Consider the following 19,250-nt stretch of genomic DNA (forward strand, 5'->3'; position numbering starts at 1 on the left):
CCCGCATCATCTCCCAAGTCGGAATCCCCAAAGAGATTCTGACTGATCAAGGCACTACGTTTATGTCACACACACTGCGCGAACTGTATGGGTTACTGGGAATTAAGCCTATCCGCACCAGCATGTATCACCCACAAATGGATGGCTTAGTTGAACGGTTCAATCGCACCCTCAAGAACATAATTCAGAAATTTGTAAGCGAGGATGCACGCAACTGGGATAAATGGCTCGAGCCCCTGTTATTCGCAGTGCAAAAGGTCCCACAAGCCTCCACGGGGTTCTCCCCGTTCGAATTATTATACGGGAGTAAGCCGCATGGCATTTTGGATGTGCTGTGTGAAAATTGGGAGGAGGGACCTTCAACCAGTAAAAACGAAATTCAATACGTTATCGACCTGCGCACCAAACTCCACACACTCACGCACCTAACCCAGGAGAATTTGTGGCAGGCCCAAGAATGTCAAGTTCGTCTGTACGACAGGGGCAGGCGCCTTAGGGAATTCACACTGGGAGATAAAGTACTCGTGTTGTTGCCCATGTCGAGCTCCAAATTGATCGCCAGGTGGCAAGGACCCTTTGAGGTCACACGGCGAGTCGGGGATGTCGACTATGAGGTGCGGCGAATGGGCAGGGGTGGGGGGTTACAGATTTACCACCTCAATCTGTTAAAACTTTGGAACGAGGAGGTCCCCATGGCATTGGTGTTGGTGGTTCCAGAGAAGGCGGAGCTGGGGCCGGAGGTTCAAAAAGGAAAAATTGACATCGCCCACCGCTCCGGTCCCCTGTGGAAACCACCTCTCCCCAACCCAACTCACGGAGGTCACCCAGTTGCAGACAGAATTTTCTGATGTATTCTCGCCCCTGCCCGGCCACACCCACCTCATAGAGCACCACATTGAGATGCCCCCGGGGGTGGTAGTGCACAGCCATCCTTACAGACTGCCCGAACACAAAAAAAAAGGTGGTTCGGGAAGAACTCGAGGCCATGCTCGAAATGGGCATCATCAAGGAGTCCCACAGTGACTGGAGCAGCCTGGTGGTCTTGGTTCCCAAGGCCGACGGGTCAGTCCGGTTCTTTGTGGACTATAGAAAAGTCAACGCGGTGTCTAAATTCAATGCGTACCCAATGCCTCGTATTGACGAGTTGCTCAATCGACTAGGCATGGCTCATTTTTATTCGACACTGGATTTGACAAAGGGATATTGGCAGATCCCCTTGACTCCGCTATCCCGAGAGAAAATGGCCTTTTCCACACCGTTTGGCTTACACCAGTTCGTCACACTTCCTTTTGGGCTGTTTGGGGCACCCGCTACATTCCAGCGGCTTATGGGTAGGGTCCTCCACCCCCACACCACCTACGCAGCTGCATACTTGGACGACATCATTATTTATAGTAATGACTGACTGCGACACCTACAACACCTAAGGGCTGTCCTTAGGTCACTGAGACGAACAGGTCTCACAGCCAACCCGAAGAAGTGTGCGATTGAGCGGGTGGAAGTACGATATCTGGGCTTCCACTTGGGCAATGAGCAGGTGCGTCCCCAAATCAATAAGACAGTAGCGATTGCGGCCTGCCTGAGGCCCAAGACCAAAATGGGGGTGAGACAGTTCCTGGGGCTGTCTGGCTACTATTGTAGATTTATACCTAATTATTCAGATGTCACCAGCCTGCTGACTGATCTCACTAAAAAGGGGGCACCAGATCCGGTCCAGTGGATGGAGCAATGCCAGCGGGCTTTCTCTGAGGTAAAGGCTGGACTGTGTGGGGGGCCACTGTTACACTCCCCTGACTTTCCTCTCCCTTTTGTTTTGCAAACGGATGCGTCGGACAGAGGGCTGGGGGCTGTTCTGTCCCAGGAGGTGGAGAACTGTCCAGTGCTGTACATCACAGTGTCAGACATGATGTCCTTCAGCCTGACGTACTGTGGCCTGTCAGTGAGGTAGCTGGAGATCCAGGTGACCAGGCAGGGGTCCACTCGCATCCTGTTCAGTTTGTCCTGAAGCAATAAGGGCTGGATGGTGTTGAAGGCACTTGAGAAGTCCAAGAAGAGGATCCTCACTGTGCCATTTTCCTTATCCAGATGCGAGTGGGCTCGGTGTAGCAGGTAGAGGATGGCGTCTTCCACACCAACACCTGCCTGGTACGCAAACTACAGGCAGTCCTGGGCATGTTGTACCTGGGGTCTGAGGAGGCTGAGGAAGAGCCGCTCCAACGTTTTCATCAGATGTGAAGTGAGTGCCACTGGTTGGAAGTCGTTCAGCTCGCCGGGCCGATTCTTTTTGGGAACTGAAACGATACATGATGTCTTCCAGAGGGTTGGCACTCTCCCCAGCTGCAGGCTGAGGTTGAAGATGCGTTGGAGTGGTTCACCCAGTTCAGCAGCACAGGTCTTCAGTAGTTGTGGACACACCTTGTCCAGGCCTGCTGCTTTCCTGGGGTGAAGCTTCCTCAGTTGACCTCTGGCCTGGTCTGCAGTAATGCATGGAGGAGTCTGTGTTGAGGTGGGGGAGGAGGGGGCTGCTGTGATGACTGGGGGGAGGTGTGTTGAGGGAAGAAGGAGATATGACTGCAGTGAGGGAGAGGGTGGGGAGGACATGGGCTGGCTGAACTGATTGAAGAAGTCATTCAACTTGTTCACCCTCTCCACTGTCCCCTCAATGACTCTGGTCTTTGTATTGTGGCCTGTATTGGTTTTCACACCTTCCCAGACCTCCCTCATGCTGTTCTCCTTCAGCTTCTGCTCCACCTTTCTCCTGTAGCTGTCCTTAGCTTCCCTCACGCAGCGTTTCACCTCCTGCTGTGCTGCTTTCATCGCCTCCCTATCCCTGCTCCTGAAGGCGGCCTTCTTCCTGTTGAAGACAGCTTTGACTTCCTGTGTTACCCATGGCTTGTTATTAGGGTAACACCGTACAGTCTTAGCGGGGTAGACCACATCTGCACAGAAGTTGAGGTAATCTGTCAGACAGTGTGTCAGCCCCTCTATGTCCTCACAGTGTAGGCTAAGCAGCACATCCCAGTCTGTGATGTCATAGCAGTCTCTTAGGGCATCTTCCATTTCAGGGGACCACCTCCTGAGGGAGCTAGTTGTTGCAGGCTGCCTTTGAGCTAGGGGGGTGTGCTTCGGCTGTAGAAGAACCAGGTTGTGGTCAGATACGTAATATTGGATCATTTTCCTCAATAAATAAATGACCAAGTATAATATTTTTGTCTCATTTGTTTAACTGGGTTCTCTTTATCTATTTTTAGGACTTGCGTGAAAATCTGATGATGTTTTAGGTCATATTTATGCAGAAATATAGAAAATTCGAAAGGGTTCACAAACTTTCAAATCACCACTGTATAAGGGAAGTTTTCAAAGAGCTAAATGACACCTGTAGAAGCCACTGATGATGACAATAAAAGTATATAAATATTTATAAAGGTCATGTTCAGATAGTCAACAGATGTTATGCCTGTCACAATTTTGAAATTTTGGATGATTATGCACTTACAGAACACTATTAGATAGACCTGTACACCTACTCATTCATGCAATTGTCTAACCAATCAATTGTGTGGCAGCAGTGCAATGCATAAAATCAGGCAGATACAGACCAGCAGCTTCAGGTAACCATCAGAATGGGGGAAAAATGGGATCTCAGTGATTTTGACCACAGCATGATGTTTGGGCCAGATGAGCTGGTTTGAGCATTTCTGTAACTGCTAACCTCCTGGGATTTTTACACATATCAGTCTGTAGAGTTTACTCAGAACAGTGCAATAAAAACAACATCCTGTGAGCAGCAGTTCTGCAGATGGAAAAGCATTATTGATGAGAGAGGTCAATGGGAAATGGCCAGACTGGATCAAGCTGACAGAAAAGCTATGGTAACTCAGATAACCACTCTGTAAAACTGTGGTGAGCAGAAAAGCATCTCAGAATGTACAACATGTTAAACACTGATGCAAATGGGATACAACAACAGAAAACTGCATTGAGTTCCACTTCTGTCAGCCAAGAACAGAAATCTGAGGCTGTAGTCAGCACAGGCTCACCAACACTGTTGAAGTCAAAGACTGGAAAAATGTAGCCTTGTCTGATGAATCTCAATTTCTGCTGAGGCACACAGATGGTAGGATCAGACTTTGGCACCAACAGCATGAATCCATGGACCCAACTTGCCTTGTGTTAACAGTCCAGGCTGGTGGAGGTGGTGTAATGGTGTGGGGAATTTTCTTGGTACACTTTGGGCCCATTAATACCAATCAGTCATCATTTAAATGCCACAGCCTATTTGAGCATTGCCACTGACCATGTGCAATGCTTCATGGCCACAATTTACCATCTTCTAATGACTACTTCCAACATGATAATGCACCATGTCACAAAGCAAAAGTCATCTCAAACTGGTTTCATGAACATGACATGAGTTCAATGTTCATCAGTGGTTTTCCCAGTCACCAGATCTGAATCCAGTAGAACACCTTTGGGATGTGGTAGAATGGAAGATTCATAGCCTGAAAGTGCACCTGAAAAATCTGCAGTATTTGCATGATTCAATCATGCCAACATGGACCTGAATCTCACAGGAATATTTCCAACATCTTGTGGAACCCATGCCATGAATAACCGAAGCTGTTTTGAGAGCAAAGGGAGATCCTAATGGTGGCATGGTGGTGTAGTGGTTAGCACTGTTGCCTCACAGCAAGAAGGTCCTGGGTTCAAACCCAGTGGCTGATGAGGGTCTTTCTGTGTAGAGTTTGTATGTTCTCCCTGTGTCTGCATGGGTTTCTTCTGGGTGCTCCGTTTTACCCCACAGTCCAAAGACATGCAGGTTAGGTTAATTGGTGGCTCTAAATTGACCGTGAGTGTGAACGGTTGTTTGTCTCTATGTGTTAGCCCTGTGATGACCTGGCGACTTGTCCAGGGTGTACCCCGCCTCTTGCCCATAGTCAGCTGGGATAGGCTCCAGCTTGCCTGCGACCCTGCACAGGGTAAGTGGTTATGGATAATGGATGGATGGGAGGTCCTAACCAGTAGTAGTATAGTGTTCCTAATAAAGTGCTCAGTCAGTGTAAGCTGTCATACACAGTATTGAAATTATTGATTTTATGAACTTTGTTATTGCATAGGAAATAAACATAAGGAAAAAAGGAAGCCATTATAGAAGCATTCTACGATGAAATGTAATGATCTACAATTCTGTACTATTTTACTGAATACAGTGGATATAAAAAGTCTACACACCCCTGTTAAAATCACAGGCATTTGTGGTGCAAAAAAGCCTAAAAATAAATCATATCAGATATTACACTAAAGATGGTAAAAGATAACAACCAAGGGGAAAAAATGTTATGCCGACAGATTCCTCTATGTGAACCTGTGGCCACACACCTTATCTAACACATTGCTAAAGCATCTTTTGCTTCTAATACATCACTCAGTCTTTTAGGGTAAGTTTCGACCAAGTGAGCATATCTTGAATTGGAAATTCCACTTTTTTCCACTCTTCCTTGCAAAAATGCTCCATATCTATAAGATTGTAAGGGGATCTCATGTACAAGACATTCCACAGGGTTTCAATAGGATCTGGACTCTGACTGGTTCATTCCAAAATGTTGATGATCTTTTATCTGAATCCATTCCTTTGTTAATTTGGAATTTGTGATTTGGGTGGTTATTGTGCTGGAAGGTGAATTTTTTTTTCTTCATCTTCAGCTGACTAGCAGAGGCCTGCAGGTTTTGTGTGAAAGAAGACTGATATTTGGTGCTATCCATGCTTCCCTCTATCTTGACTAGAACCCCAGTCCCAGCTGGAAGCAACCCCAGAGCATGATCCACCATGCTTCACCATGGGTATGGTGTTCTTTGGGTAATATGTTTTGCTTTTGACACACAGCTTGGGGTGATTCAGTTGGGTTTTAGTGGTTTGTTTTGTCTTATTTTGTTTTCTTCCTGAGAAAGATCTTCCATCTGGTCACCCTACCCCATAACCCAGACCTGTGAAAAATACAACCGTTTGCCATCACATGCAGGGACTGGCCAGGACTTGTACAACACTCCTGCAGCTTCTTGTGCAGAACATAAGTTTTGTCTTGTACTTTCATCAATCTTGGAGAGATGTCCTCCATCCATCCACCCTTATCAAAAAGAAGTATACTTCAAGTTCATTTTATTAAGTATACTTAAGTAAAGTTAAAGTATATTTCCTTAAATACACTTTTGTGTACCAAGTATACTGATATCAATGTACTTACAGTATACTTGTAAGTAAACTAATCTAATACTTATTGGGACTAAATTGGCCCACTTTTAGTTTATAAAAATTATATTTTAAGTCTAAGAGAAGTAAACTTTGAGTATACAACTAGTATTTTTTACTTTGTACTGCAAGTATACCACAAGTAAACTTATATACTAATAGTTTACTAGTTCTATACTTGTAGTCCACTCTTTAATTTACAAATGCATACGTCATAGTATACTGGAAATATACTATGAGTTTACTTGTTTTATACTTCTCGTCCACTTTTTAGTTTACTGAAGTATACTTTGTAGCATGCTGGAAATATACTGTTGGTTTACTCATTACACACTTCTCGTCCACTTTTTAGTTTATAAAAGCATACTTTATAGCATATTGAAAATATACTATTAGTTACTGGTTATGTACATCTAGTCCACTTTTTAGTTTTTCAGTATCCTGCAATTACCCTTCTAGGTATACTATTAGTTTTCTAGCCCTAACCCTTACCTCATGCACACTACCAGTAAACAACTTGAGTGTTTTGTACCGTAAGTTACAATGAAGTTATAAAAGGTAAGAATTCACAAAATAACAACAGATACTCAGGATTAAGAACATATTAATTTTCTTTAAAAATCAAAATTTTAAGCAACATTGTATTAAATGCCAAAGTATAAAAACATGGGAATGACAACTCAAATTGACACCCAAGCGCTAAAGAAAAATAAATAAATAAATAAAAATTTAATTATCCCACTCAGGAGAAATAAAAAAAAAAAAACTTTGATGAAATTTGACTTGTTTTTTGATGAAATTGTAAAAATTCAGATGTATTTTGGTGGTGGCGTATAATGACAGCCAGTATAATTCAAGTCTATCACAATGCTCTCAACTTTGTTTTCAAATTTGTTGGCAAATAAAATAAGAGAAATGTTTATCTGTCTCTTTGTGGGTTAATAACACTATGTATATAAAAGGTAAGTTTAAGTTCCAACACTGTTTACTCTTAAGCTATTCCACCCCAGAGCTGACCATAAACTTATGGTACATGTAGGTTTAAAAGATGGGATTTAAAACATGCTGCCGTATATCACAAAGAAGCCAATATGTGTGAAAAAGAAGTATTTTATAGGCTACTATCAAAAGGATAAGCACAATTACAGGGCAAGTACACTTAAACATAAGGCAAAAATATTTTAATACTTTATTACACTTTTGTTAAGTATATCTTGATCAAAAATTTAAGTATAAGCTTAATATACTTAGACTTTTTTATATACTTTTCAGTATAAGCCAAGTATAGTTATGTATAACTGTATTAGGTATATCTCTGATAAGTAAATAAAAAGTAAACTGAAAGCATACTCTTTTATTTTTAGTTGAAAAGAAGTATACTAGAAGCACACTTGAATAAACTTATTTTTTGTAAGGGCATCTATTATCTGTAACTGCTTATCCTGCGCAGGGTCGCAGGAGCCCATCCCAGCTGACTATGGGTGAGAGGTGGGGTACATCCTGGACAAGTTGCCAGGTCATCGCAGGGCTGACACAAACAACCATTCACACTTACAGTCAATTTAGTGTCACCAATTAACCTAAACTTTGGGGGAAACTGGCGCACCCGGAGGAAACCCACGCAGACACGGGGAGAACATGCAAACTCCACACAGAAAGGCCCCCATCGGCCACTGGGTTCAAACCCAGAACCTTCTTGTTGTGACGGGACAGTGCTAACCACTACACCACCGTGCCACCCAGAGAGGCGCCCTGTTCTTAGTAATGTCACTGTGGTGCCCCATTTTCAGCACTTGTTGATCATGATCTTTACTCTGTTCCATGGTCCATCTAATGTTTTCAAACTTATTTTGTAGCCCTCTCTGGATCTATACATTTCAACAATGAGATCTCATCCATGCTTTGTAAGCTTTTTATGGACCGTGACTTCAGCAGTTGGATGAAAAAAAAAGTCAAGAAAATCCTACAGAAACCACTGATCTTTATTTGGGGTTAATCAGAATCACTTCAGCAATGACAGGTGTATAATAATTACTTTTGAACATCTGTTTGAATGTGTTTGGTTAATTCTGAGTTCCACTTATGCAGCCATGATACTGTAAGCTTCAATAACGTTTTCTTTTTTACACCTAATACATTTCTCTTTGCTTTTTTCCTCTGGAATTTGGTTGATTGTTATATCCCAGGTGGAACAAGATCCAACACGATATATATTCATTCATTCATTCATTCACTTTATTCTCATCGCAAAAATATCTCTACTGTAGGCAAACTCAACTAATATTTCTCTTAATTAGATTATCTAAGATGGGGGGCGTCATGGCTCAGGTGGATAAGGCGCCATACCATAAATCCGGGGACCTGGGTTCAATTCCGACCCAAGGTCATTTCCCGATCCCTCCCTGTCTCTCTCTCTCCCCTGCTCATTTCCTGTCTCTACACTGTCCTATCCAATAAAGGTGAAAAAAGATTATCTAAGATGATTAAACCATATTCTGATATTTTACTCATTTCAAGCTTGAAATTGGCTGATAATTTTGCTTATGTCAAGCATCTATGTCTACATTCACATGAGTATTCACACAAACCTTCAGAGCAGAAATAAGAAAGGTATTACACTACAGCGTTATGTCACCCCAAATTTATGTCACTTGACTCAGCTGTTATGTCAGCTTAACACCAAAATTGACAAAAGTGGTTATTATGTCAGCTGATGCCTGTTGGAATAAGTATTTCTAAACGGCAATAGTATGAGATTATACCTGCGCTACCTACAAGCTCTCTTTTTCCTACTGTCCAAGTTAGACTTGCTGGAGTCTATCCTCTCTCACAATGTACACCCTTTGAAACCATGATAGAATAAGAGCACACCTAATAATTTATTCTCTCTCTCTGATGTGATGCGTTATCCTGAACCACATCTACTGCTGTGGCTCACCTCACCCTCCAGACCTGCCTGATTCATCCTGATGCTCTACTTCTGCAGAATGTCCAGTACTCACCCTTGTCTCAGTGGATAATCTCACCAGAATAGCGTACATTAGTGTAGATTAAACCGTTGTTATAGTCATAAAGACTGTCCTGTATTCCTCCCAGGACTCTTATTCACATTCATATGAACATACTTTAAACACACTTACACTCTTCTACACTTGTACACTGTCATGATTTATAATCCAACTATCCATTGTTGCCCACAAGAGGATAGGTTCCCTTTTGAATCTGGTTCCTGTCGTGGTTTGTGCTCATGTCATCTCATGCTGTTGTAACACTCTGGCTTTCTCGTTAGGCATCTAAATATACACCCAGATTTCTACAAAGCTGCTTTGTGACAAAAAATGCAAAGAAAATTGAATTGAACTGAGTTTATGTCACTTTCAATGAAGTGCTTTCATACACACACACACACACACACACACACACACACACTTACCCTGAGTGTATGGGTAGATTGGGTTGGCGCGCCAGTTATGTCCACCTGTGCTGTATCATCAGCATCGTCACTAAGCCAGTGAATGAATATGATGGTCCCACTGTCAAGTATATCTCGTCTCGGGACCAAATTCAGGTCCTCATCTATCAGGAAGTCAGGGTGGGACACTTCAAACGCCACATCCTTATTCCCCTCACAGTCGTCGAACACCACTGTAAACACATACACACAAATATATTTATTAATGCTACAGCAATAAATGTACAGTGATGCATATACACTCGCCAGCCACTTTAATAGGAACTTGTTCTTGATCCTAAGATTCCAGTTCTTGTCTGGCAGGAGTGGAACCCAATGTGTTCTTCTGCTGTTGCATGCTGAGATACTTTTCTGCTCATCACGGTTGTAAAGAGTTGCTATGAGTTGCTATATCCTTCCTGGCAGCTCGAACCAATCTGGTCATTTCCCTCTTATCAACAAGACGTTTCCACCCACAGAACTGCCGCTCACTTAATGTTTTATGGGTGTTTTTGTACCATTCTGTGTAAACTCTAGAGACTGTTGTGTGTGAAAACTCCAGGAGAGCAGCAGTTTCTGAAATACTCAAACCAGTCCATCTGGCTCAAACCAACACCCGTACCACAAGGAAAGTCACAATTTGAGATCACAATATTCCCCATTATGATGTTTGAAGTGAACATTAACTGAAGCTTTTGATTTGTATCTGCATGATTTTATGCATTGTACTGTTGTCAAGGGATCGGCTGATTAGAGATCTGCATTAAACAGCAGGTGGATGGGTGTTCCTAATAAAGTGGCTGGTGAGTGTAAAAGCTGCAAGCTCCTGAATAATATGGAATGTTAATGACATTGCAGAGTGGGTAGTATGCTATGGGTTCAGCATCATTTTGTGGCATAGATTTGGCACAGTAGGTTATTTTCTTGGGTAATTTATGTACCGTTGAAGAAAGAAAGACTTACTGTCTCAGAAATAAAGTGGCATGTCCCTGGAAAATGTGAATGAACCTGGCAAAGTTCGTTCTGTGCTCATTGAGCCGTGTGTTTAAAGCAAAGTAGAAAATGTAAAATATGACTCATTCATCAAAAGGCATTAAAGTGAGATACCTTAACCTTCCAAATATCCTCTCTCTCTCTCTCTCTCTCTCCTCCTTTCTCTTTTCCTCCAGGACTTTAATCTGATTTATAGTCAATGTACTCGGCACAATTTGTTGGTGATTACAGAAAAACTGCACTCTTTGTACTCCAGCAATTTTCAACCTAATCTATATGCACTGTACCTGGAGCATATGGGTGCTACTGACAAGAGCTGTAACGTTTCACTGCATCGATTAAAAAAAAAAAAAAAAAAGACTCTAAAGGGCTGTTGGCATCAATAAAGGTATGTAGATCGCTTACATTTTTAGAAGGCTTTGATTAATTTTTTTTTTTTACCCAACGTTATTTGTAATTGAAATTCTAACTCTGTCTAGGTCATCTTTTCATAGATCAAAGTACTTTTTTAGCGAGTGAAATTGTGATTGCGTTGTCAGTGTCAATATAGCTTACATTTATCACAGACACAGAAGTACTGTATGAAAGAAATAAATGAATAAATAAATTACATGAATATTACTGCAAAAAAGAAGCATCTCAGCAAGTGCAAATATCTTGAATATAGTCACATATCTACTGTAATATTTTATATGATAAGACTTTAATCTTTAAATTTTCTGGTTCTTGTCAGAGGTGGCATGGTGGTGTAGTGGTTAGCGCTGTCGCCTCACAGCAAGAAGGTTCTGGGTTCAAGCCCAGTGGCTGGCGAGGGCCTTTCTGTGTGGGGTTTGCATGTTCTCCCCATGTCTGTGTGGGTTTCCTCCGGGTGCTCCGGTTTCCCCTACAGTTCAAAGACCTGCAGGTTAGGTTAACTGGTGACTCTAAATTGACCGTAGGTGTGAATGGTTGTTTGTCTCTATGTATCAGCCCTGTGATGATCTGGTGACTTGTCCAGGGTGTAACCTGCCTCTCACCCAAAGTCAGCTGGGATTGGCTCCAGCTTGCCTGTGACCCTGCACAGGATAAGTGGCTACAGATAATGGATGAATGGTTCTTGTCGGATAATTTGTAAATTTTCAAGCATTTATATCTGTCAAGAAATCTCATCTCATTATCTCTAGCTGCTTTAGCCTGTTGTACAGGGTCGCAGGCAAGCTGGAGCCTATCCCAGCTGACTACGGGCGAAAGGTGGGGTACACCCTGGACAAGTCGCCAGGTCATCACAGGGCTGACACAGACACAGACAACCATTCACACTCACATTCACACCTACGGTCAATTTAGAGTCACCAGTTAACCTAACCTGCATGTCTTTGGACTGTGGGGGAAACCGGAGCACCCGGAGGAAACCCACGCGGACACGGGGAGAACATGCAAACTCCACACAGAAAGGCCCTCGCTGGCCACGGGGCTCGAACCCAGACCTTCTTGCTGTGAGGCGACAGCGCTAACCACTACACCACCGTGCCACCCTCTGTCAAGAAATAAGACAACATAAATCTTGAAATGTGTAAAAACATCTGAAGACTGAATAATCTTAGATCTGATATATAGTACTGTGCAAAAGCCTTAAGTGCATGCAAAGAAATGCTGTAGAGCAAAAACCTTAAAAATAACAAGATTAAAAACTTCTACATTAAAAATACTATAAACATTACTAAACAGTAATAAATAAAACAAAGTCAATATTTAGTGTGATGAATCTTTGCTTTAAAATAAAATAAAAAATAGTGGTCTCAAGTACAATGAGTACAGTTTTATAAGGAAATGAGCTGTGCGTTTTCTGAGCATCTTTTAGAACCAGCCACAGTTCTTCTGGACACTTTGACTCTTGGTCTTGCTTTTTATTTTTGCAGCAAAACCCAGCAGCCTTCATTAATTTTTATTTTATTTATTTAAGTCTGTAAAGTGGGCACTTACTTATAATCTGCTGCTTTCTTTGCTGATATACAAATATTTTCTGCACCATTTAATTTTGTTCTGGAAAACTAATGCTTGGAAATTTAAAATGAAATGATTATGTACTAACTCATCTCATTATCTCTAGCTGCTTTATCCTGTTCTACAGGGTCGCAGGCAAGCTGGAGCCTATCCCAGCTGACTACAGGCGAAAGGCGGGGTACACCCTGGACAAGTCGCCAGGTCATCACAGGGCTTTATGTGAGCAATTCCAGCGTTATGGACGTGACACTTGAACTCAAAATGGCAACAAATGACCCAGTGCATGTTTTATTGTCTCCCAGTATTTAAACAGGTGTTGCATATTTTAAGGCTGTACCATACTGGAGAAGTGATAGAACAAGAACAATTCCCATAGTACATCTAGGGCATGCCAGAAAATGCCAATAAAAGATGCGTTATGGATGTGACAGAAAAAGTATCACTTTTCTTGGGTGACTGTACATTTTTATCAAACTCTGTGAAATCGTAAACCTAATGTCGAAATGGAGATATCCGTTTGATAGAGGGGTCCAAGGTGAATATTAAAAAATCTTTGTTTAAAATATTTTGTATTTCATGCAGAGTTTCGGAAGGAAAAGTCAGCGTTATGGATGTGACGAAATTCCGTTATGGATGTGACGCGTCTGAAATAGACATGGCATATGTTTAGAAAATCAGCAATTTAACCACCATAACCCTTTGAAAAACTCTCTAAATATCAGCTAAAACTATCAAAGTTCTTAAGTAATATTTAGGATGGCTATTGTTTTGCTGTTTTGTGGATTTTAGCATACATTTCTGTGGCTTGTGGCAATAATATAGAATTGTACATGATCAAAGTTGATTTTAGCTTGGGTTTTACATTATAAGAAAGAAAGACTGACAGTGACATATTAGGTTGGTTACAAATTGGTTCAACTTATTCACATCTGTAAAATACAGGCCTAGGTGATATCTCTGGGAGTGGTTTTGATGTATTACATGTTGCTTTATTTTTGCATGGTGAGGTTGACATTTACATGGAATTGCCCATGTACTAACTCGAGAATAAAATTCAATAACAAAGACTGCACGAAGAAAAATCAGGCACTGAAGACTTTTGCACAGTACTGTACTGTACAAACTCATAAAAAGAAATCTTAGATAATTTTGCGCATATTCAATACATTTTCTCTTGTTAAGACACAGTATCTAGCAAAGTAAGTCCTCCAGTGTTGTGAAAAAAATATATATACTGTATATAGGGTATTTCAAAAAATGTTATATAATTTCACAATCTAATAACTTTGACAATTCTCATTCAAGTGACTTCAAATTATAACAGCATGTGTGGAAACAGGTCAACATTTTATGTTTAATGTTTTTTGTTTTTATCTTTTTAGGTATAGAAATGCCATTCACTGGAAAAGAAAAGGCGTTTTGTGTGTTAGAAGACGCTCGAACACAGTCGAATAAGACCGTGCAGCGTGCATTTATCAGAGAATTCTTTAAAAATGCACCAACTGCAATGCAGATTTGGACACGGCACAAAAAGTTCAAAGAGGAAGGCTGTCTGTGCAGGGCAAAAGGATCTGGATGACCACCAGCATTGGAAGAGACGGTCAAGCGGGTTCACGAATATTGAAAATTTGTGAAATCGTTCATGGAATCCACATAACTTTGAATTTCTCATTGAAATTTTGAGGAATAAATCTTCTGTTGCTCAACATTAAGCCTGTTCAGTTTCATTTGCCTAGACTGTGTAGTTTCTGGGATACTTACATCTAAAGTAATATCAATAGTAATATCAATTTTTTTTTAAACACCCTGTGTGTGTGTGTGTGTGTGTGTGTGTGTGTGTGTGTGTGTGTGTGTATACACACACACACACACACACACACACACAAACGGTTTGCTAAAACTTTCTCTTCTGTCTGTCTCAGACTAAAATCATTATTGTAACCACTGCAGTTTCAAAAAGTACACTATTTATGTAATTGCATATTTTAAATTTAATTGATGAATACAATCTGCTTTCACCTGCCCATATTAAAAGTGAGTTTCAAGCAAATGGCTTTTTTATTTCCTCAGTAAAAGTCAAATTATTGTAAATTATAGCAAATATGATACAGATTAGCATGAAAAACACTGGAGTATTCCTTTCATTTCCATGCGCCATCTTTGCATAAATGCCTGTACAAAGGTTAGAGTCTTTTGTATAATTAGCAATGAGACATGCAGAGTAAATAAATTATATCTCAGACTACAGTTCTTGCATGAGAGAGAGAGAGAGAGAGAGAGAGAGAGAGAGAGATTACTGTAGTTTCTTTAAGGAAGTGATGTAGTAGAAGTTCAGGGAGCAGCCGTGACCTCTGCAGTGAACAATTATCATTTTTGTCCTGAGAACTGTTTTTGCCAAGGCAAGTCATTGATAACAAGGACCTTGACCATAATTCAGGATCCTCTCTCTCTCTCTCTCTCTCTCTCTCTCTCTCTCATTCAGTCATTCAGACAGAAGGTAAAAGAGTAGCACAGCAGCACAATGATCTCTGGGCCCCTTGACTGAAGTAAAAAACTAACAAAAGTTCATTCTTTATTCACTAACTTGAGACGGTCAATAGTTCGTGCATTAAAAAAAAAAGAAGAAGCCGAAAAAAGATGAAGAAGAAGCTGCTGAATACATGAGGCTACATATATATGTCCTTGTGTGTGTGTGTGTGTGTGTTTATATGGTAAGCTGTGCCTCAGGTCTGACTGGGTGAGATACCGCCACAGTATCCCAGCTTATCCCCTCTGATCATGTCCACGGCTGTCTTATCTCTCAGTCCCATACCTCCTGCTTTACTTTTTTTCCTCTTCTCTTTGACATTTCCAACCCTTTTTTCTCTCTACTTCCTTTTTTTCTCTATCTCTGCAAAACTCCAAGCCCCAAGTTACAGTCAGCTCCAGAATTATTGGCACCAGCAATGAAAGTTTGCAAGTGTTTTCAAATCAGATGAATCACGAGTGCAATGAGTGAAATTTCAAGATCAGACGATGTTATGGAGTTTTATGGTACCACAACATATTTCATGATAATGCAATTTTTTTTTCCCCTGCAAAGCACTGGTTTCAAGATTTGAGAGCAATATTTGATGATCACTGACCTCTTCCTGTAGGATGGAGTTAATGACTTCACATAAAAAGTTATGTCGATATTTACACAAGTTCCTCGTGTCCAGACTTGGTTAGTGCATGCATTTAACTTGAATTTCCATGTGGTGATTCCAGATTATTATTAATTAATCTACCCTGATATAGTTCCAATGAATGGTCTAATGATGCTAATTGGGATACTTTATTCCTGTAACAGACAATAGCTTATGATGTTATTATATATTAAGTTAAATCATGGGCTATTAATTCAGAATAACAACACAGCAGGGAAAGTGAGATTTTGCAAGAAAGATTGTTTGTTTGTTCATCAGCACATGTAGAATCCTCAGATGATTATTTATTTATTTATATTACCATCACAAAATAAGGACTGTTAGGTATACAGGTGATGTGTAATGTTTCCTTATTAGTTCATCCAGCTGACAGGCGATGAGCTCATGCCATCATGTGTTGCCCGTCGTCCATCTGTCGTCATCCACATTTCATGAAAATCCCTTCTTCCCTCTCAATTCTTCACTGATTTTGATTCTTTTTGCCAAGAAGGTGGGTCTGCCTGGGGTGCATATAGCTCCTACCCCGATTTGCTTAATTACAATTATTAATGAAGTTATGGACTAATTGAGCCTTAATGAGCAGTTCAACAAAAATCGCTTCTTCTCGGTCAATTCCTCGCCATTTTGGATTCATTTTGGAGGCATAGGGCTTCCACTAACAATTATAAATTAACCACACAGGGCTGGAGTGAACTACGCTGTCATTGATGGTCTCGTTACACATCATTATCTTTGTGCTACACTCTTTATCTAACAGCAGCACACTCAGATTAACAGTGTGGGCTAACTGAACTTCAGATATCTGGCTCTCTGGCTAATTAAAATGGCAGACAATTCACACTCAGCTATCTCGCTGAAAACCGCACTGATCATCACTGATGAACTACGGAAGTCAACCTAACTTTTTAAAAAAATTTAATTTTTTACTGTTTCTAGAACCACGCACTTGTGTTACGATCAATGGTACACCATGGAAAATTAGCATGCTTAAGATAGTGGCTAGTGGTATTCTCAAAATTTGGCAAGAGATTGAAATAATCAGTTAAAACAAGCACAAATTTACACACAAAAACAAAGGGACCTCTAAAACATTTGACTATTCTAACGTTCTGTACTTTCAGCAGCAAATGTCATGCAAAAATGGGATCCTTCAAGCATAAATCAGGTATCTCCACACCACTCAGCCAGGACACAGGGGAAAAAAGAGCTGTCATGTCATGCTATCATTTCTTTAATTAATACAGAAGATGAAGAAATGACTTTTTAATAGAATATTAAGAACAATAATCAGTTTTGCACTGTTGATGGTCTTGTTGGTTTTTTTTTGTTTGCTCTCATTGCACTTGAAAAGACAACCTACAGTATGAGCTGATAAGATTATATATATATATATATATATATATATATATATATATATATATATATATATATATATATATATATATATATATATATACACACACACACACACACACACACAGTACTGTGTAATCTGTAAAGTCTGAGGCACCCTATATTTTTTCATCCAAACTTTGTTATAGATTTCTATTTTATGACTTCTACATTATCAAGTCAGTACAAAAGCATTTTAGAGTTACAAACATTCATTTTTCAGCACAAAATTAAATGTTACAGAAAAAAAAAGTTTGTATCTGAGCAGCACGTTACATAAGACAACACTTTTCAGATTAAAAAAGAAAACATAATGAAGGCTACTGGGTTTTGGTGTAAAATTAAGAAGCGAGTGTGACAGTCAAAGTGTCCAGAAGAACTGTGGCTGGTTCTGTAAGATACTCAGTAAAACCTACAGCTCATTTCCTTATAAAACTGCACTCACTGGACCTGAGACTACTATCTATTTTTTTTAAAGGGTCGTCTCACACCAAATATTAACTTTGTTTCATTTATTATGGCTTACTGCTGTTTATAGTATTTTTCTTTAATGTTGAAATATTTCATTTCATTATTTCCAGCATTTCTTTACATGTGCCTAAACCTTTTGCACACACACACACACACACACACACACACACACACGAGATGGTACAAACAATATCTTCATATTTAACCGTATGAAATGAGACAAGTGGCAATGTTTTTCGAATCTTCAACTGTCTAGTTTCATTCAAAATGTCTATTTTTGCCTAGCCCTGCTCATCTTGGCTGACAGGATTGGAACCAGATGTGGTCTTCCACTATTTTAGCTCATCCACCTTTAGGTTCAGCATGTTGTGGATTCTGAGATGCTTTTCTGCTCACCATGGCTGTACAGAGTGATTACTTGAGTTACTGTAGCCTTCCTTCCTTTTCATACTTCTCTGATTATGCTTATCATTAAGATGTTTTCCTACAGAACTGGATTTATTTCTTAACTGACATACCAGCTCAACCGGCACCAGCAACCATGCTATGTTTAAAGTCACTGAGATCAGATCACATTGTTGTTTGATGTGAACATTAACTGACCTGCATTTGCATGATTTTATGCATCGGCATGCTTCCACATGATTGGCTGACTGGATAATTGCATGAATGAGAAGGTGTGCAGGTGTTCCTGTGTTGCCATGTGTTCAGAGAGTGTGTATTAGTTTAATGAAAATGTTTTAGCTGAAAGTACTACACTTTTTCTCATTCTTTTCTTTCATTGGTTGTTGAATGAGGTGGAGTTCTAAAGGCCTGAATTGAGCAGCAAAACTTTCATGGGTTGTTCCTCCATGCATGATGTGCGTAATGTGTGCATGATGTCTGCCATGGACTGAGTACAACACCTGATCTCTTTTAATGTGCACGCTGAAGGTTTGTGCTCTTTCTCTCTCTCTCTCTCTGTGCTCCCTACCGGTATGTCTGTCTCATATAATTATTACATGCTCGAAGAGCTCCAACACCTTAATGGTAGCGATGGTACAATAGTCAGGTCCCCCCCCAGCTCATATTTAAAACACGGACGAGACAGAAGAAGTCAGCACACACACACACACACACACACACACACACACACACACACACACACACACACACACACACACAAAGTGTGGATGCTTCCAGGGAGCAATAAACTGCAGTTTTATAAGAGAGCAGCCCTTTCCACAGAGGAGAAAGAGTGCTGGGAAATGAAGCGTTATGGCCTCTTGTGAACTAAGGCCTCATAAATAATGCGCTGATGGGAGAGAGAGAGAGGACAGCGGGCTGCCGAGAGGAAGAGTGGCCAACATACGCTCCAGTCACACACCTCGTATATCAGCCCGTGTCCGGTGTGCCCTCTGGAGGAGCTCCTGACCACCCAGTGAAGGCTTCGAATAAAGAGAAGTTCATCCACAGCTAAGAATACGCTCCTGATTTCATGCTTGATTTCTCTCTCGATGGTATTCTGTTCTGCTTGCTGTGATTA

At 40.7% G+C, this 19,250-nt stretch overlaps 1 protein-coding gene across 1 annotated transcript in view; it reads right to left on the bottom strand.

Moving 5' to 3' along the window:
• The window catches only part of cdh13 (cadherin 13, H-cadherin (heart)), a 925,252-nt gene that overhangs the window by 581,396 nt on the left and 324,606 nt on the right, over window positions 1-19,250 (bottom strand). The window contains exon 3 of the mRNA XM_060923723.1: window positions 9,681-9,892. Coding sequence (XP_060779706.1) covers window positions 9,681-9,892 — 212 coding nt within the window. The remainder of the gene's footprint in view (window positions 1-9,680; window positions 9,893-19,250) is intronic.

Source organism: Neoarius graeffei, chromosome 6 (assembly GCF_027579695.1).
Source record: "Neoarius graeffei isolate fNeoGra1 chromosome 6, fNeoGra1.pri, whole genome shotgun sequence".
NCBI lineage: Eukaryota > Metazoa > Chordata > Actinopteri > Siluriformes > Ariidae > Neoarius > Neoarius graeffei.